Raw genomic sequence first — 18,674 nt, 5'->3', positions numbered from 1 at the left:
CACAGCACCTGATCCTAGCCACGACATGATCTCTTAAAGATAATTTTAATACAGGACTGCTGGAGGAAGAATCAACTTCACCACACTAAACAAAACAAAAAAACAGTTATACTACTTTAGCAGGAAACACCCTGAGAAGGTTTGCACTGCCATTCTTTCATATGGAAAATAAGCCACATTTATATAGTTCTGACACATCTGCAGCCAGTGCCCGAGAAAGAAGTACCATTATCATACAGAGCATGGGGAACAGGACAGTGATATGTAGTTTTTGAGCAGAGTCAGTTCAAACTAAAGTGCTGTAGGCCACATCAGTGCATAGCCAGTCAGCTAGGATAAAGTGCCTGGAAGAGCACAATACTGTTTTGGCAGTTTGACAGCTCTTACCATTCTTCTCAGGATTAAATAGCATACTCTTTTCTTTTAGGCTGCTCTATGAGCAGAAATATGAATTTAGATGTACTGTAAGTTTAACCTAAGTAAAATGCAATATAAGATGATGTTTGAGAGCTGCTCCTCACTTGGTATCTCAGGCAGACAAATGGGAAATTGACTTTAACCAGTCGTTCAAAGAGGGAGACTTCCAGATTGAAGTTCTTGGCCAGATCATACACATTGGCACTAGGCTTCAGCTGAAAGAGAAGAGACATTTTTAGAGGTTTATTTTTGAATGAAAATTCCATTTTAGCACTTCTATGCAACAGTATTATTTTTCACTCATTACCTTTTCCTGCCACTCTGGTCCCCAGTGGAAGGACAGAGAACAAGTATTTTGGAGGAGTTCTAAGTGGCAAGGTTTGGTACACACATAGCTAATTGCATTCAAGTGCAAGTCAATTGTGACAATTAAACTACAAGACAATTTACATGGGAGTTTTATTCCAGAACTCAGAGAACAGGACTGAAGGCCTCTGGGAAGCTGCAATTCTCAGCAGCCTTTTGCATTTGGTGTTTCATAATAAGGTATAGATGTTACCTGCTGGTGATCACCAATTAGGATGAGATGTTGACAAGCTTTACTCAGAGTAGTAATGGTGTGAGCTTCCAGGACCTCTGCTGCTTCTTCTACAATCACAATTCGTGGCTCCACTTTTTGCAAGATCTGACGGTATTTGGCAGCACCTGAGCAAAGAGAAAAGATAAGTTTTAGCACAATATAATTAGCTAGTGAGAGAGTTTTCAGGCTGGGACATATGTCCAAAGATTCTGAGAGTCTTCCCAACATTGCATAAGCCAAATCTCATCCTTTTAGGCTTCTTTATGGAAAGGTATTAAAAAAGGCATGTGGGACTGATGTTCTATGCCTTCACTTTTTCCTAAACTTCTCTTCAAACAGAGGACACCCATTCAACATATGGATCAACACACCTAAATAAACATAAAACTGTCTCTACAAAATTCTCTCTCAAATTACAAGGCTTGTACAACCAGGAATCACCAAAAGATCATGTGGAGATAGTACAGGTATCAACTGTGTTTATCTCAGACATGAGCAGTGGATCAAGAACAGAAACAGCTTACACAGCTAATGGACAGCTGGTCTGCGACAGTGTCATTTGCAAAGGGAGGCAGAGATTTAAAAAATGCAGATTAATGTGGAATCTGGTTGTCGAGCAGCACTGGACACATACTAATCCTTTGGCAACAAGATCTTCTTTTAATCATCACTGGACACAGCGGGTGCAGGTTTGCTCCCTGCATGCCACATACCTGTAGTTGTCATTCCCACAACTTTAGCCTCTCTGAGAATGCAGAGATCTTCCTGCAACCTCAGTTCTGCCAACCTCTCTGCTGCTGCTTGGTACTGCTGTTCATGCTGCAGAATTCTCCGTCGAATAAAGCTCTGATAGGTCTGCAGCCAGTGCCTGAATGAAGAAGGAAGTACCATTATCATACACAACACGGAAAAAAGGACAGTGATATGTATGTTTTCTGCAGAGTCAGTTCAAAACTTGTGTCTTCTAGACAAGAGAAGAATACCACCTATATTCAGTCCCCAACTCACAGAGTGGTGATGACTGCACTGTCCTGCCAGCATAAGCATAAGCCAAATGAGAACAAATATCTTACAGAGAGGAGTATGTTCAGATAATGAATTCAACATGTGTAGACAGAAGCAACTCTGGTTGACATAAGGACACATTTGCCTTACAGACTCTGCAAAAATTGTTCTGTCACCTGTAAAGCCTCCAGCGGGTACTCAGGTCAAGGTGCCACACATTCTGAATAGTCTTGGTCTCCAGCTCTGTCATTGCACTCAGTTTACGAAGCTCAACCCTCATCTTCTGTTTCATTTTTCTCTTCTGAGCAGCAGTTACCTGCAGAACGATGCCCCCCCACAAGCAAGCAGTTATAGGAAAGTTTCTTCTGTATGAGCATCCTCATGTTACTCCTTACAAACTCAAGGACACCAGGATATGCTAGTGTATGCAGTTACCTCCCACTGCATAGCCTTCTGCTGTGGTTGGGCTGTTCCTTCTTCCTGGTTCTCCAGCTTCATAGCCAGCAGCACACTGGCCAGTTCATGAAAGACCCTATGCTCTTCCTCCTTCCTCCTTCGAGGCTTTGCTGCCTCTTCATCCTCAATCACTCTGTCAGCTTGAATCAGCTCAGCCTCCTCTTGGATTTCCAACAGCTCCTCTTCTGCTTCAGCTTCCTGCTCCTCTTCTCTTTCCTGATGACCACCTATGAAAGTCACTAGTTAGATGTAGGCAGCCACAGTCTGGCAGAATCATAATGCAGCAGTCAGATCATGATGTGGAAAAGAAGGTTAATTTCCGTTTTACTACGTGCAGTATCAGCCACCTTTCAGTGTTTGCTAAGTAGCAGTATTTTTCTGTTGTCAATGCATGCATTGTTTGGGCAGACTCAGCTCCAGAAGATGAGCTTCCAGACACACCTACAGAGGGCAAGTTTCTTACCTGGATTCTCAGCCCCCAGGTTCTCTGCAGTCTGGGTGAAGACAGTTACACCAAGGCCCAACCACTCCAGAATCACTGAGTGTTGTGAACCACTATAGTAAAACTCTTCTTCATCCTAGAATAAAGAAAGTTAAGATCAGCCAGGTCTATTGCACTTAGAATAATGTCAAAACAACAACCTGCAGCAGCATATGATTAGGATAAATGTCTTGCATGACATCTGGAATTATGAAGATTGAGCAAACTCAGATCTTCAGAGACAGTATCCTTCCTTCCTTTCAATTTAAGGGGCTTTCTTCTGGACTCTTGTGTTTTTACACTGATAAGGATCATTTGAAATCAGGACAGTTCAAAGAAGCAAAATTTAAAGCTCTGGCCAAAAAACAAACAAAAAGCAAACAAAAAAACCCACAACCTTCCCATCACTCCCAAATCTTTTTAGAGACTATAGTCAATTAGCATGGCTTGCCATTCATTTCATCTCTTTCCTAATAGCTGAGTGAGGCTAAAGAAAGCGTGTTTGGAATCCTCAGTGTTTTTTTGCAGAAAGTGCACAGGAATACACTAGCAGATACTGGGACTGCTTAACTCGAAAGAAAAGAGCATCTCTTACCAGACCATTCATCAGACTGTCCCAATGCCGGGGGGCAATGCATGCTTCCAAGTGGCGCTCATGAAGCACTCCATGTGTTGTGCACTCTAAGTGCTTTGCTGCTTCATGAAGCTCCTGTTCAGCCTGTTTCATCTGATTGGTTATCTACTCAACAAAGAGAAGACAGGCATCATCATACCCAGATGAACAAAGTTCAGAAACAGCAGGACAAGATACTGATAAAGTGAACAAAGACAGAAGGATTAAGAGGCTGATTTTAGTGTAAGACAAGGTGAAAAAGCATGTCTAAAGGAAGAAGTTTAGATAGCTCCTCCAGTGGACAAGCAACCTTGTTCCCTGTGCTTCTGACAAACTGCACGTACATTCACATAGGCTCTGCGAAGATGCATTGGCAAGTTACGTCTGAATTCACACTTCTTCCTCAGCTCCCTTAAGGTGAATTGTTTCAGAACCTCACTGCTGCTTCTTCCCCCAACACGCACGATCCCACTTTTTTGGAATGTGTATATTCCTGGGAACCAAACAAAAGCATTAGTGCTGACAAGCCAAGCTCTGTTTTCTACAGCAGTTCAACAGGTAGGGAGAATAGCATTTGACTACAAGCTCTACACCGGATTGATCTGACAAGCTTTCATGTGCGGTGGTTGGGCTGCAGTAGGTAGCAAAGGTCATAAGGGCATGCCCAGAAGCGGGACAGTCAGAGAAAAGAGCAAATACTGAAATTTCCATATCCTATCCCTGTATATGTACTAGACACTCTTACCTTCCAAGAACTGATCCAGCGCATGGTTAGTGTAACACACTACAAGGATAGGAGATTTCTGGACCATACTTTGCCACACACGCTCATTAGTCAAGAGAGCCTGAACAATCTTCAAACCCACGTAGGTCTTCCCTGCAAAAAAAAGCTCAGAAAATGGTAATCTACCCTCTACAGAGTGTCTTGAAACACAGAAATCAAAACAAGATATAAGGCTTCCCTCTGGCTGCAAATCTCATCAGTGCCAACCAATATTTTATCCCAGAGGTATCTAATTTTAACATATAAATAAAGTGGCATGTCACTATTGCTCTCCTTTCTGGGCTTTAACTGAGAAAAGCTGTGCTGTGCAAGAATGCTGCCCTTTGGTTAATAAATTAGAGTCAGACATTGTCTCTATGTATGAGAGTTGGCTGTACATTTAAGTTAAAAAAAAAAATACTAGGAGAATAAAAGCAGTGAATCCTTCAGGTACCATTTTGAACAGCTAAAATTCATCAACCTTCCCCCCGACAAGTGTGAGAGGGTTTGCACATGCCTGCAGTCACCACCTTTGTACATCTAGAGGGCCAGAGCTGAACACTCTCCATGTTCTAACATGCTATGAAGTCTAAGAGCAGTTGCTCAACTAGAGACACTGTGGTGTCACACAGTTGAAAACTTCTTCACTTCAAAGCCTGGTCTAGGATCTACTGGCAACTAGGTCAGTGATATGTAAGATCATATCTGACTTAAGAGGCATATATGGGTATCTGGGGATATGTTAACCTTCTTTCCCATAGCTCTCACTAATTGGGCTCCCAGGCATCTACTAGGCATGGGTCTGAAGCTTTGGAGACACCAAAGCTGACTTTCTCAGATTATTCTTCCTAACTGTGGGAGTCGAGCAGAATTTCTTAAATAATAGTGATTTAAAGCAAACATTTCTCACCAGTCCCAGGAGGTCCTTGAATAATAGCCAGCTCCTTGGTGAGTGCAAGACTCAATGCCTGCATCTGAGACTCATCTAATTTCAAAGTTTCCATTGGAGGCCACTGGTTAGGATCTAGAACATTGACACTCTGCCATCTCAAGACATTAGGGTACATCTCATCATCTGGTAGAGGATCTTCTATAAGCGGTGCAAAGTTATAGGTAGTGTCCATTGTCAGGTATGCTGGCTCCTTTACATGTACATCACATTCCACAATGTACTTCTGGAATGGAATATCTTCTTCATGGATTTCCTGTAACCCTTCTAACACATGCCGATAGGCTTCAAAGTAAGCAGTTGTCTCTACCATAAGGAATGAGTCTGAGGGCTGAACCTCTGCCAGCAGTGCCTGGCTCTGTGCATTAAAACATAGTTGCACAATCCCCTGCGCCAGATCTGCACTGTCACGATTTGACACAGTAGCAAAAAGACAAGTTTCAAAGTTATCTTTAGACACACATACCAGGGATCCATAGAGCAACCTTTTGGAATTCTGCCATCGTACAAACTTCAATGGCTTTGTATCAAACTGGACCTTGTAAACAATACCAGATGACGAGCACAGGGGGGTAATAATACGTGTGTCAAAATAGATCCTGATATCATCAAATTTTTTCTTCCTCAAACCTTTGTCCTCAAAGCTCTGCAAAAGCTCTAGGATACCTTCCCTTAAAGGCCTTACAAAGTCTTCTCTCAAAAGGCGGAAATGAGTGTCCAGATAAATGCTGGTGCTCTCGTATCTTCCAGACACAATATTGGGGCGTAGAAAGGGTTTCTCATCATGATGTACCTCATTATACGTTGGATAAATAGTCATTGTACGATAGGTTTCTTCCTGACCATCAGTCTGAGGTTGTATAAGGGTATAGTTGTCAACCCTCAGTGTGCCTTCACGTCTCTTCTCCTGCAAGTGCTGCACAAGCATCTGGACCTTATTTAGATTTTTCTCTATTTCTTCTGTGATATCAACACCAGAAGCTCGCAGGGCATTTAAAGATGCTGGCAAGACTGTCAGAAGAATGGAGATGTTCTGTACAGAGCTCGCTGGGAAAATACTGACCAGATCCTGAAGAAGTGAGATGATGTTGCCAATATGCTCTGGGTACTGATGTCGTACAGCAGGAACTGCCTCAGTTATCATGTCAGACACATACTGCGGCAGACAGATCTTTAGAAAGTTGGACTCTTTCACTACTCCGAGAAGCTGTTGGACACTTTGTCGATCCATTCGGGAACTGCATGCCTTTTGAATCACCTGACAGATGAGCTGAAGAAAAGAGGGTTTCATAGAAGTTTGGGAAAGAAGTTCCTTCAAACTCAAATTGGAAGCAAGTGTGATAACAATTTCAGAAGGGTCTTTCTGGAGGAGACTTTCTAGGAATTTGTAGCCAATCCTTTTGGTTTGCTGAGGCTGCTCACTATTCTGGGCATCACCTGGGTTAGAGTTCTGGTAGAAACGAGGATTCTCCCCAGGTTGTATCCTCCTTCCTCTACTTGCATTTTCCTGTGCATTCCTCAGCCCTCTAGCTCCATCATAGGATTGCCCACTCTGATACTTCCTTCCCCTGTCCTCATTTTCTTGCTCATTCCAGGGTCTTCGGGCTCTCTCATGTGCTTTTCCACTTTGATACCACTTCACTCTATCTTCATTTTCTTGCTCATTCCAAGGCCCTTTGGCTCTCTCATGTGCTTGTCCACCTTGATGCTTCCTTCGCCTTTCCTCATTCTCTTGTTCATTGCCACGTCCTGTAGCCTGGCCACCTTGGTATCTTCTTCTGTGATTGAAGAATCGTGCAGTACCACCAAAGCCCTCCTCTCTTTGCCCAGGTAGAAGAGGGTAATTATCAGCCTGTTTTTTTCTCCCAGACTGAGCTACTCCCTTTTGAGCCTGGCCTGGACTGCTATTTACTCTGTTTCTGCCCGTTTGTATAAATTGATGATCAGCAGCATGCCCTACAAAGAAGAAATAAGGAGATACTCCTTAATTACAAACAACCATATTCTATTAACTTTTCTTTCAATATAAGAGATAAGTATTTTGGCCTGGTAGTCAGCATTTGGAGATCTTCCATGACGGTTTAAAAAAAAAAAAAAAAAAAAAAAGTGCCTTTGTGCTCGTGTTTCCTTTTTTTCTGATATTTAAAAAACAAAACAAAAACAAATAAAAAACTAGAGTTCACTTAGTATCTTCAAGACTTAATAGCATAAGAAAAAAAATTCCACAAGCCAGAATGCAGAATTAACAGACACAAAAATTTTCCTAGTGCAGACAAATTTTCTTCTAGAATTAGCAGTGTTTTAGATAATAGAAAAAGTACTATATAGCAGGTGGCTCTGACTCTCTTTATATAGCATAAGCGAAACACAGACCTCCTGGTCAAAACCTGACTCCTCAGAGTATCGGAAAGCATATGATATACAGTCTTGATTGAGCACTCAATACTCAGAGCAGCACTGAGCCCTAGCAGACTAAGTTAGCAGAGATTCTTGCAACCTATTATTACTTCTGGGGCCCCAAGCACAATGTGAGGCCCGGGGCAGGGGATGCAACCCAGGAAACACAGGAATCTCCCACTTCAGAGGATGCTGCACTGCAGCCCCAGGAGCCAAGGGAGAACGGCTGGTGCCACAACACATCCCCCTGCTTCCCCTGCGACCTACAGCAGCCTGCGGCTCTCACCTCTTTCGTCAGCCGGGAGCTGCCAGGAACGACGCTCCGGGCCGGCGCCGTCCATGTCTTGGGCCAGGGCTCCCGCCGCAGGGCTCCCGCCGCACCTGCACGGCGAAAAGCGGCGCTCGGTCCCGGCCTCCCGGCGGCTCCGCCGGGCGGGGCCGCCCCAAGTTTCGCTTTCCAGTTCCCGGCACGGCCGCGCCCGCCGCGCCGCCCCCGGCAGGAGGAGGCAGGCGAGCGGCGCCATCCGTGCAGGGGGCCGGCGGCCGACGGCAGCCCCTGCCTCGTCCCACCCCCCCGCTCCTGGAACCCAGCGCCCCTCGTCCCCCAGTCCCGCCAGCCCCGGGACTCAGTGCCCCTCGCCCCCCTCCCCAGGCCCCCCAGCCCCTCCAGATTTCAGAGCCCCTTGCCCCGCTAAGACCCGCAGTGCCGCAACCAACACCCCCGGGACCCAGCACCCCTTCGCCCCCGTGAGACCCCTCGCCCTGCAATCGGTCCTCCCAGACGCAGCGCTCCCCGCGACCCCTAGCAGCGCCAGCAGCCTCCCAGGATAGAGCCTCCGCGCGCCCCCTCACCAGCCTCTCGTCCGTGGCCACGACCACCCCACCCGCCGCTCCTCGGACCGAGCACCCCCCGCTTTCAGTTTCCTTTCCGCCTCGGGAAGAGGGGAAGGGGCGGGGCGGGGCTGCTCCGACCGCTGTAGCTCCGCCCACCAGCGCAGCAATGCGCGCACCCGCGGCCAGGCCCGCGTGCTGGCGCGCGGTTCCGGGGCGCGGCTTCCGGGACGTGGCGGTGGCCATGCTGCAGAGCTTAGGGCTGGTGGGGACCATCGCGGAGGGGGATACGGTGCCTGAGGACCCCGAGTCTGGGGATTCTGAGGATGATGAGGTACGCGGGGCCGAGAGGAGCTGTGCGGGACCAGGACTGGCCGGCTCGCGCCCGTCATTCACGGGATGTCGCTGCAGGAGCCGGCCCGTGTGGGACCGCGCGGCCTCCCCCGCGGGGACTTCAGTGCTGCGTTCGTCTTCGGAGAGGCGGAGGCCGGCGGAGAGGGCGCCTGGGCGGCGGCGCTGCGGCAGCTCCGCGGCAAGGTGAGGCGCGGGGCCGAGCGCGGGGCCGGCAGCGGGGCCCCTGGCCCCCCACTCTGCACCTCCCAGCTTCCTCTTACAGACTCTGTGTCTCCATTCCTGCGTAGAAAGCAGCCACAACGCTGGATGAGAAGATTGAAAAAGTGAGACAGAAGAGGAAGATTCAGGTCAGGCAGGTTCTTCTCATGCTACCCCTTGCGAAGCAGTCCTATGTGCTTGGCTTTTCTTGTGTTTCTCTCAGAGGTTCTGAAAACTGCCCAAGTCCCAGTGCCCAAACTGCAGCTCAGTACCTCAGCTGAGTTTGCAGACACTCCAGATGGTTTGCAGTGCTCCTGAAAACCCTGACTTGTTTATGCTTAAAGTTTTGCAAAACTCATGCATTTGTGAATGGACTCATAATTAAAAAGTTGAAATTTAGGTTTTTTTATTCTTTTTAACCCCTTCATTTCATATGTCTTACCTAGGAAAAAGAAGCTAAGGAAGCAAAAGTGAAAGAGGAAGTCACAGAGAGTGAGGATAATGGAATCAAAGACAAGGACAGTGAAGACTTCACTGGGGAGAAAGAAGATGTGGAGTCCCAGAACTCCTTAGATAATGAAGTTATCTTCACAAAAGCAGGTATTAGCAATACACAGACAGGTGGTAAGGAGGAAGTATCTGAAAAACTATTGGCTCAGCGGAGAAAAGTCGTTGGGAGGGTGCAAGAAACTATTTGTGTTGTTTTGTCCACAGTCTTTTGTGATGCTTCTTCCCATCTTAATCAAATTTATTTTGTATTGTAGCCATAGTACTTGATTCAGAGTTAGTCTTAATGAAAAATGTTTGCTTGGTGTGTTACTCTATTTAGTAGTTTCCGAGACCTCTCCATCAATAACTCTTTGAAAACAAATGGTACAAGTGGAGAGCAGGCAGCATATCTTGTAAAGGATGTAGCTGTGTTTAGTAAATTCCTATTGCTTTTCTCTTTCTGCAGACACTCTCAAAGTGAAGGAACAGAAGAGACGGAAAAAAGGAGTAGTAGTAAGTGTTGGACAGAATGACAGTAGATAATTCTGCGACTTTTCATCTTAAGTAATTTGATTTTAGTTAACAAACTGCAGATCATAGAGCAGAAGGCTTTGGTCTTCATGTTGTTCCGCTTGTTTRTTTTTGTTGTTTCTAGGATGCAGAAAACTTTTTTGAAGATGCTTCTCAATATGATGATAACTTGTCATTCCAGGACATGAATCTTTCACGACCTTTGTTGAAGGTATTTAACCGTTTTACTTACTAGATAAGTTACTGTAGACAATGTATATTTTCCCCTCCATCAGTCAGGACTGTCAAATTCTTTCTCTCTTTGCAGACTCTCTGAACAAGAAATATGAGGTAGAGGAGGGCATTTTAGTTAGCTTTTTAGAAGCTATTATTTTAAAATCATAGAAACTGTTATTTGCTTTGCAGCATATGTTAAGGCTAACTTAAGTAAGATTTGTCTTTTTTATATAAAGAGTTTAACTGCTTTGTGTCTTGTGCAGGCAATCACAGCTCTTGGCTTCAAGCAACCAACCCCAATTCAGAAGGCCTGTATCCCAGTGGGCCTTCTGGGGAAGGATATTTGTGCCTGTGCTGCTACTGGGACAGGTAGGAACTGAGTGAGAGAGAGAAAAAAACAGAGAATTAACTATTGATAATAGCTTGCTAATTCTTCATTTTCTTTTGTAGGTAAAACAGCTGCCTTCATCCTGCCTGTACTTGAGCGACTGATTTATAAACCTCGTCAGGCTCCAATAACACGAGTATTGGTTCTAGTGCCAACTCGAGAACTGGGAATTCAAGTGCACTCTGTTACAAAACAGCTGGCACAGTTCAGCACCATCACAACTTGTCTTGCTGTAGGTGAGTATTAAGTTGCTTAGATAAATAGTACATCTCACTGCAAATTGCTATATTGTATTTGGAATATTTTAAACTGGAGAATGTATGGTTATTGCAGAAAGTATGGTTATTGCAGACAAGCTTTTAGTAGTGTTGTAGCTTCAGTTCTCATTTTCTAATACTGTGCTATTCTGTTTTTTTTTCTGATAAAAACTTATAATTGGGAATGTGGTGTTACTAGATGATCTCTAGAGGTCCCTTCCAACCTTAAATATTCTGTGATTCTGTGATTCTGTTTATCATGCTTTTGTCCAAGTCATCAGAATACTTGGGTCTATGCACTCTGCCTTCTGCTCAGAGAGTTAGCGGTCCATGTTCACTCTCTTTCAGGTGGCTTAGATGTGAAGACTCAGGAAGCAGCTCTGCGTTCTGGGCCAGACATTCTTATTGCCACTCCTGGACGGCTGATTGATCATCTCCACAACTGCCCCTCTTTCCACTTGAGCAGTATTGAAGTGCTGATTTTGGATGAAGCAGATAGGTAAACTGAATAGACCAGCTGTAATGAGTGAAGTGGTAGCTTCTTGCTTTCCTTTCCCCAGGTTAAAAGGCAGTGTTTATTGCTGTAAGTAGTGGGTCTTGGCTAGAAACAGTTTGAGCCGCCTGGCTCTGTTTCTTCTGTGTAGGATGCTGGATGAATACTTTGAGGAGCAGATGAAGGAAATAATCAGGTTATGCTCTAAACACCGTCAGACCATGCTCTTCTCTGCCACAATGACAGAGGAGGTAAGGCATGCTGCTGGGAAGCATATGCAAGCAGAGAGCTGAACAGACGGTTGTTCAGCAAATCTCTTTAACTGTAAGTATACAGACATTTTTTCTTACCTGTTTTAATAGGTGAAAGATTTGGCTTCTGTTTCTCTGAAAAATCCCATACGTATTTTTGTGAATAGCAACACAGATGTTGCTCCATTCCTGCGACAGGAATTCATTCGTATCCGACCCAACCGGGAGGGGGACCGTGAAGCTATTGTATCGGGTGAGCAAAGAGCAAGGAAAAACTGAAATTGATAGGTGACTATGAAGCATGCAGAGCATGCAGCTTATAGGACTGTCTTTCAGCTCTTCTGACACGAACCTTCCCTGATCACGTGATGCTGTTCACCCAGACCAAGAAGCAAGCCCATCGTATGCATATCCTACTTGGGCTGATGGGTCTGCGAGTTGGGGAGCTTCATGGGAACCTCTCTCAGGCACAGCGGCTGGAGGCACTCAGGTATTACCAGACTTAGTGAGTACTCGCAGGGGAAAAAAAAAAGTTGTTAAAAGAAGTTAAAACTTGGAAGTTTTGATCAAAAGCAAATTGCTGCATTCATTATCTCTGTTCAGGCGCTTTAAGGATGAGCAGATTGATATACTGGTAGCTACAGATGTGGCTGCCCGAGGACTTGACATTGAAGGTGTCAAAACAGTAAGTACTTGCCGTGTTGACCCTTTTCACAAGCTTTGGAACCTTTAGTGTTGTGCTACTAACACTATGTTTTTTTTCATAGGTAATCAATTTTACCATGCCCAACACCACCAAACACTATGTGCATCGGGTGGGGCGGACAGCAAGAGCGGGTAGGGCTGGTCGATCAGTTTCACTTGTGGGTGAGGAAGAGCGCAAGATGCTAAAGGATATTGTGAAGAGTGCCAAAACTCCAGTGAAAGCCAGAATTCTTCCACAAGGTATGCACTCCAGTGAGGTGGAAATGAGGCAGGAGACTGGAAATTTCTTGTCACTGATATGTTGGAATAACAGACACTAAATTTCAGGATGGACRTTGTGTAGTCTACTTCTCACATTACTTGTGCTGGATTTCTTTCAGATGTTATACTAAAATTCCGAGAGAAGATTGAGAATCTAGAGAAAGATATCTATGCAGTTCTGTGCTTGGAGCGTGAGGAGCGTGAAATGCAGCAATCAGAAGCCCAGGTGAGTTATTGGTTTGCCAGTGTGATTGTGCAAGTGAAGCTTTTGTTTTTCTAAGATGTTGATATGGAGAGCTTAAGAAGATTGTTTTAGTGTACTTAATTATTATAGATAGGGAAGAGGTAGATTTTTCCTTAGCAACCATGAACTTTTTGCCTGAATCTTCACAGATCAATAGAGCAAAGAAGCAGCTAGAGACAGGAAAACAGGAGACTACAAGTGAAGGTTTGGAGCGAAGCTGGTTCCAAACCCGTGAGGAGAGGAAAAAGGAAAAATGTGAGTCATATGGCTGCTAGCCATTTTAAATTCATAGCAACTGGATTCTACCCTGTGATTCTGTGATATTCTTTTTTTTTTTTTTTTTTTTTAATCATCTCTTTTTCTCTTGTTTCTATTCAGTGGCTAAAGCCCTGCAGGAGTTTGACCTGGCATTACGAGGGAAAAAGAAAAGAAAAAAGTTTATGCAGGACACACAGAAAAAAGGACAAATGACAGTGAGTAGATTTATGGACAGGTGTGATGCTGGGGTCGATTGTCCTAGTTTCAACTCAGCAAACACTGACATTGCTTTATACTTGCATTTTAACATTTTCTAGCCAGAGGAGCGATCACAGTTTGAAATCTTAAAATCTCAAATGTATGCTGAGCGGTTGGCAAAAAGGAACCGCCGTGCAAAGCGAGCTCGAGCCTTGCCAGAAGAGGAACCAGCAGCAGCTCCAGCAGGTAAGGCAAGACTGACCGTTATATGTCAGTTACTTTATTACAAAGAAGTGATATAAACTAATTGAGGAGTGGTAGGTAGCACTTTTGTTGAAAGAATAGTTGCTGGTGCCAGTCAGGCTTTTTTTGCAGAGAGTCATTGTTTTTTCCTGCTGGTTACACTAACTACAGTGGTCGTCAGGACTGTTGGGTTCTAATAAACAGGATAGGGCTTTAGCTGCCTCCTTAGAGACAAGGTTCTAACTGTTGTCTCTGTTTCACATTAGGGCCCAAGCGGAAGAAAAAGCTGTCTGTGTTTGATGAAGAGCTTACCAACACAAGCAGGAAGGCCCTGAAGCAGTATCGTGCAGGGTAAATATATCTTAATAGTAATGAATTTTCTGGGGATACATTGTCTGGTCCTGGGGGGAAGGGAGAATCACAGCCTCAAGTTATTTCATGGGCAGAGCAGAGCCTCTTGCAAGAAGCATCTGTGGCATCGTAAGAGAGATTTAATCAGCCTTTTCTGCTGTCAGAAACATGTCTGAAATAGCAAGACACTTCTTTTGACTAAGGTTAGATCAATGCCAGACAAAATACTGAATCCTAATATAAACGCAAAAAAGCACCAGCTACTGTTTGTAGAGCTAAGTTGGGTAAACAACGTACTTYAGTGACTTTTATCTTACTGTTCTTTTTTCTTCCTCTTTCAAGTCCATCGTTTGAGGATCGGAAACGCTTGGGTATGGCCCAGCGTAAGAAAGGAGGAAACTTCAAATCTAAATCCAGGTACATCTCTGATTTTTTTTTTTTAGTCATTAGTTATAACTGCTTTGTCTTTCCTTTTACCCCGCTTATTTAAATGGCTGTTGGCCAAAGGCTTCTGTTCATGCTGTGGCAGCTTGCCCATCTACTGGAGCTCTGACGTTCAGGCCCGTCAAAGATCCTGCCTTCTGGAGCATGGTTTTTTGTTTCTGCTTGAGAAGCATTTGCTAGAAAATCAGTTCAGTGTTGCTCTGTATCTATCAGCTGTGATGGAATATGATTTATAAACTTTCTCTTTCAGATACAAGAGAAAATAGGAACTCTTTTGTCAAATGGATAACTTGAACAATGCAGGTATTCAAGACTGTCTACAGCGTCCTGCTGTTCTTTATACCCCGAGATGGCAACACCACTGAAAGTGAACAGGCTTTTTTTGAAACTATTGTTAGTTTCTAAGTTCTAGAATAGCTTTGGAATTTTTTTGGGCTGTTGATAAATATCTGGTAAAGACTTACTGTAAGCCCATCCAAAGGTTTACATCTGAAAAGACCCATCTGTAAAACCTAAACCTTTGGCAAGCTGTGTAATAAAGGATTTGTATTTTTTGTTAGTTTTGTTCTAGTATTTTATAGCAGATCTATTTAATGGTTCTGACTTAGGTAAATTAAGCTCTTGTCTTAAGGCAAAAGTCGATAATACTGCTTTGCCCTTGTAATGAGCCTTATTAGGTAATAGGCTCTGAACCATACAACTCATAATCAGCCTTATTTCTGAAATATAAAGGGGAAAAAATATGATGCAAGTGATAATGGTATTTAGAAGTACCTCCATGAGGATGCTATCTGAAGAAAAGATCTTCCCCAAGGGAGAGAAGCAGGTGGCCTTCTCTTGCCTGTAATGAAAGCAGCTCTCCATGATGCAACAAGATTCTTAAGACTGCAGCCAGCATACAGGCTCCTTTACCATAGTGTGTGCAAATAAGCAAACCTGTCCTTATCCTGGCAAATAAATTCCTAAACCAAAAGCATGGCTGTAGCCCCTGTGAAGAAAAGATTAAGCATAGTGCTCATACTCAAGCTAATCTAGGCAGCAATGTACTCAYACTGTGCACAGCGTTACTAAACATTATGTTTAATTTTAAGTATTTAAAAAAAAAAATATCTTCACTGTCCTTAAACGAGTCTTTTATAGGATTCTTGTTAAATTTCATTGATAGGCCTTAGCAAACTCACTTTATTGACCTGTGTCCTTTAGAGAAACTAACTTCAGATCTGCCTATAAAAAGATCTTTTCCCTGCAACCCTGCCTTTCATGTGATAGAATTGAAGTATTGAAAAGTAACAGTTGCATCTCTGAAACACAGTAGCACAAGCAGGACTTTATGTATAAGGTTTTCCAACTTTATTAAAAAGGGCAAGCTTTCCAAGCACCAAATAGAAAATATACATAACAAAGGTTGGAGAGGTGATACTGCTCAGTATTTTCCCTTAACCAGTCTTCTCACAGTTCACAGGTACATTATTGAACATCCTAGGGCCTTGGTGGGCGCATGCCAGGTGGAGGGGGTCCTGAGAGTAAAGAAAATTAGTTGAATAGCAAATATTCACCTTAAATATGGAAAAGGACAAAGGTGAACCAGGATTTTTTTTCTTTTTTTTTTTTTGCTAGTGATGGTGTTGGGACACCAAGGCATCTACAGCCAGCTTGTGCAGTTCAAGAGCCATGGAAGCCTACCGTGCTTCAAATATATATCTTACCCACAATTATTGCTTTTTATGGCTTCTATGCATTTCAAATTACTTCTGCTCACCTCTCATTCCTGGAGGGGGTGGTCTCATGCCTGGTGGAGGCATTCCCATAGGAGCACCACGGCCAGGTGGCATGCCCATTGGTGGGCCCATTGGTGGTCTCATACCTGGAGGAGGTCCCATCATTCCTTAAGAAAGAAAGAACGAACAAGTCTAAAACTGCTATACAGAAGGCTATACCTAGAACAGACCAGACAGCCTCAACAAGGAATGCATTTGTATTTAGTTAAAAAGCAAACAAACAAATAAACCACACCTGGCCAAGCTACTTGCTTCTTGTTCTTTCGAGTTCTTAGCTTTTGTGTATAAATCTGGCTTCAGATTACAGGCTACATTTCAGAATAATCGTGCTTAACAACTCTTCATCAGACTCAGACCACAGGCCACCAGATCCATCACTAATAAGACCAAATGTTATGGGCCCTTTGCTGTCCCACTCGTACAAAGTAGTTCCTACCTGGAGGAGGTGCTCCTCTACTCATGGGTGGTGGAGGACCCCCACGCCCTGGTGTGTACTGAGTTGGAGCTCCTGCTATGCTAGCAGTGGCTGCTGCAGCAGCAGCAGCAACTGTTCCACGGCCTTGAGGTGTCATCACCTGAAGAAACAGGAAAAAAAGCGCTAACAACTTGCTCACAGAGAAATACTCCATCTGCTTTATGTTTTCAACAAACAAGATTTACTTATTCCTTCAGAAAATTATGCTGGTCCCTTCTTAACAAGTTATCTAATGCTACAAACCTGTAACACAATTCCCTAAATACTGTCCAGGCAGCTGTACTTTTCAAGCCTTCAAGCCTCTTTCAGCATATAAACTGCAGGGTTCCTAGTGGCAGCTAGTATGAAAAGCACCTTACTTATTAATTCTCTGAAATTACAATCTGAGACTACAGTTGTTTCATTCCATCAACATCTTGCATCATATTGGCACCAAGACGGAAAAACTGCCCCAGAAGATTTCACTCAAGTCCTTTTAAATGGGCTGCAGCATCTCACCTGCTGGGATGGTCCTCCCACTCCTCTTACAGGCCCGGCTAAGCCTGCTGGAGCCTGTGGCATGGGTGCACCAGCTGGTACTCCTCTTCCAGCTGCTCTCCCAACTCCAGGTCCTCCAGCAGCTCCAGCAAGAGGTACCCGGGCAATTCCGGTCTGAAAAAAGAAAATGCCCCCCCCCCACACCCCAATAAATGATCAGCAAAGACTCTAGGTCCTGGGGACCCTTCAGCCCTCTTTTGTCCAGTGATTCATAGTAGAACTTTTTACAGTGGAATCCATTGGATTCAGATTCACAGCGATCTGCAAGTCTAAAACAATGCTGCAGTAACAGTCTCTGCAGGGCAGCAAGTTTATCAGACATCCCTTCCCTTTCTCTTTAGCCCAGTGCTCATTCTTCTTACATCTTTTGGAGGTGGCCCTTCAACTGTCATGGACACCAGGTTTTCCCCTCGTAGCAACACTAGACCAAGAACCCGTTTCTCTTCCCGCTCTGGCTGTTTTGAATTCTTAGGTCTAATGAAGAGAGAGAGAGAGAGAGAGAGAGAGAGAGAAAAAAATATATATATGACAAGTCAAAAGAGTTTCACACTGCTCTGCAATCCTCAAACCTGTGATGGAATGCTTGCCCAGACTGCAGAACCTGTCACAAAAAACACATTTGCATATGTCCCAGAAGGGCATGTAGAGGAGTGCAAGTATAAGATGTCTACTGTCTCCACATGGTATCTTCCATAATGCCTGGCTAACTAATTAGCACTGCTCAAAAGCACACTTTGGCTGTTGCACAACAATTGAAACAAAAATGAAATAGCATTGTAGGAAGGAAAATGAAATAATAACAAAACATTCTTCCCTTACAAATACATCCCTCACAAATACTGGGTTAAAGATGCAAGGCTGTGCCCATTGCTATGCTTTCGAAGAACCCGTGGGCCCTGGCACAGGATGGGTGTTGGGGTGCCCGGGGGTCTGTAGGGGAGCGAACCGCGGCCCCATTGCTCACTTGATCTTGCGGAACTCGTCGCAGTCGCAGAGAATGAGGTTCATGTGCTTGTCGAAGGCCTTGAAAGTGCCAATGAAGACGCGCCCGTCCTGCAGGATACACCGCATGCGGTAGTCGATGTGCTGCAGCATCTTGCTGCTCTTTCCCACCGTCTGGAAGAAAAACACCGTTACAGGACGCCGCGGGGTGCGGGGGCAGAGGCCGAGGCCGCCCGCGCTCACCATGGCTGCGGCTCAGACACCACTCGCGCCTTCCCGCCGTCACCTCCGCGCCGGCCCCGCCACCTGCACCGGAAGTGGCCTCAGCACGGCCTTACTTCCGCTCGCGACTGCCTCGCGAGACTCGCGCACAGCCCCTTCCGGCAAGGGAGGGGGTCGAACGCTGTTCCGGTGACGCGRCCTGGAGAGGGGGCGGCTGGGCGGGAGGCGGCAGCGGCGCCCACGTGCTGGGACAAAAGGCGAAGCTGCCGCTTTGCGCCAGTCACGCTAACTGTGCGGAGCCCAGCAGCGGGGCGGGAGCCCTGAAACGGAGCCGGCCGCGAGAAATA

At 44.9% G+C, this 18,674-nt stretch overlaps 3 protein-coding genes across 7 annotated transcripts in view; 1 reads left to right on the top strand and 2 right to left on the bottom strand.

Annotated features, from left to right (window-relative positions):
- ZNFX1 (zinc finger NFX1-type containing 1) overlaps window positions 1–8,185 on the bottom strand; it is a 15,188-nt gene extending 7,003 nt beyond the window's left edge. The window contains exons 1-11 of the mRNA XM_026048316.1: window positions 7,948–8,185; window positions 5,226–7,220; window positions 4,298–4,429; window positions 3,897–4,045; window positions 3,535–3,678; window positions 2,922–3,036; window positions 2,438–2,685; window positions 2,179–2,318; window positions 1,711–1,865; window positions 977–1,122; window positions 522–632 (exon numbers count right to left, since the gene is read on the bottom strand). Coding sequence (XP_025904101.1) covers window positions 522–632; window positions 977–1,122; window positions 1,711–1,865; window positions 2,179–2,318; window positions 2,438–2,685; window positions 2,922–3,036; window positions 3,535–3,678; window positions 3,897–4,045; window positions 4,298–4,429; window positions 5,226–7,220; window positions 7,948–8,185 — 3,573 coding nt within the window. The remainder of the gene's footprint in view (window positions 1–521; window positions 633–976; window positions 1,123–1,710; window positions 1,866–2,178; window positions 2,319–2,437; window positions 2,686–2,921; window positions 3,037–3,534; window positions 3,679–3,896; window positions 4,046–4,297; window positions 4,430–5,225; window positions 7,221–7,947) is intronic.
- A 551-nt stretch (window positions 8,186–8,736) lies between these two features.
- On the top strand, window positions 8,737–16,093 carry DDX27 (DEAD-box helicase 27). 3 transcript variants are annotated; one of them, XM_026048322.1, is made up of 22 exons: window positions 8,737–8,826; window positions 8,904–9,029; window positions 9,134–9,193; window positions 9,491–9,644; window positions 10,000–10,046; window positions 10,189–10,275; window positions 10,544–10,649; window positions 10,731–10,904; window positions 11,274–11,424; window positions 11,570–11,669; window positions 11,781–11,922; window positions 12,006–12,159; window positions 12,273–12,354; window positions 12,437–12,614; window positions 12,755–12,861; window positions 13,029–13,134; window positions 13,258–13,352; window positions 13,455–13,581; window positions 13,845–13,929; window positions 14,272–14,346; window positions 14,624–14,676; window positions 15,991–16,093. In XM_026048322.1, exons 1-21 carry the CDS (start codon window positions 8,737–8,739, stop codon window positions 14,637–14,639), a joined length of 2,262 nt encoding a protein of 753 aa, XP_025904107.1. In that variant the 3' UTR covers window positions 14,640–14,676; window positions 15,991–16,093. The 3 variants fall into 3 exon arrangements, with proteins under 3 accessions (XP_025904107.1, XP_025904108.1, XP_025904106.1); XM_026048323.1 differs by lacking the exon at window positions 15,991–16,093 and having other exon boundaries at window positions 10,818–10,904; window positions 14,624–15,068; XM_026048321.1 differs by lacking the exon at window positions 15,991–16,093 and having other exon boundaries at window positions 14,624–15,068.
- SNRPB (small nuclear ribonucleoprotein polypeptides B and B1) lies at window positions 15,705–18,395 on the bottom strand. Of its 3 annotated transcripts, XM_026048326.1 has the most exons (8): window positions 18,349–18,395; window positions 18,128–18,279; window positions 17,526–17,637; window positions 17,125–17,277; window positions 16,588–16,726; window positions 16,201–16,258; window positions 16,133–16,145; window positions 15,865–15,890 (listed from the first exon to the last, which is right to left on the bottom strand). In XM_026048326.1, the coding sequence occupies exons 1-7, from the start codon at window positions 18,349–18,351 to the stop codon at window positions 16,136–16,138; spliced, it is 627 nt and encodes a 208-aa protein (XP_025904111.1). In that variant the 5' UTR covers window positions 18,352–18,395; the 3' UTR covers window positions 15,865–15,890; window positions 16,133–16,135. The 3 variants fall into 3 exon arrangements, with proteins under 3 accessions (XP_025904109.1, XP_025904110.1, XP_025904111.1); XM_026048324.1 differs by having other exon boundaries at window positions 15,705–15,890; window positions 16,133–16,258; XM_026048325.1 differs by lacking the exon at window positions 16,133–16,145 and having other exon boundaries at window positions 15,705–15,882; window positions 16,203–16,258.
- Window positions 18,396–18,674: the final 279 nt, after the last annotated feature.

The sequence above is a fragment of the Nothoprocta perdicaria genome, unplaced genomic scaffold (assembly GCF_003342845.1).
Source record: "Nothoprocta perdicaria isolate Ctin4 unplaced genomic scaffold, notPer1 scaffold_530, whole genome shotgun sequence".
NCBI lineage: Eukaryota > Metazoa > Chordata > Aves > Tinamiformes > Tinamidae > Nothoprocta > Nothoprocta perdicaria.
This window is presented reverse-complemented; position numbering and strand designations above follow the sequence as displayed.

Coding starts and splice junctions, on each gene's coding strand:
- SNRPB (XM_026048324.1), bottom strand. Junction 17,278..17,525: donor AAGGGCCACCTCCAAAAGAT/GTAAGAAGAATG, acceptor TTCTTTTTTCAG/ACCGGAATTGCCCGGGTACC. Junction 16,259..16,587: donor TAGAGGAGCACCTCCTCCAG/GTAGGAACTACT, acceptor TTCTTTCTTAAG/GAATGATGGGACCTCCTCCA.
- DDX27 (XM_026048322.1), top strand. CDS start 8,737: ATGCTGCAGAGCTTAGGGCTGGTGGGGACCATCGCGGAGGGGGATACG. Junction 10,047..10,188: donor GACGGAAAAAAGGAGTAGTA/GTAAGTGTTGGA, acceptor TGTTGTTTCTAG/GATGCAGAAAACTTTTTTGA. Junction 10,905..11,273: donor CACAACTTGTCTTGCTGTAG/GTGAGTATTAAG, acceptor ACTCTCTTTCAG/GTGGCTTAGATGTGAAGACT.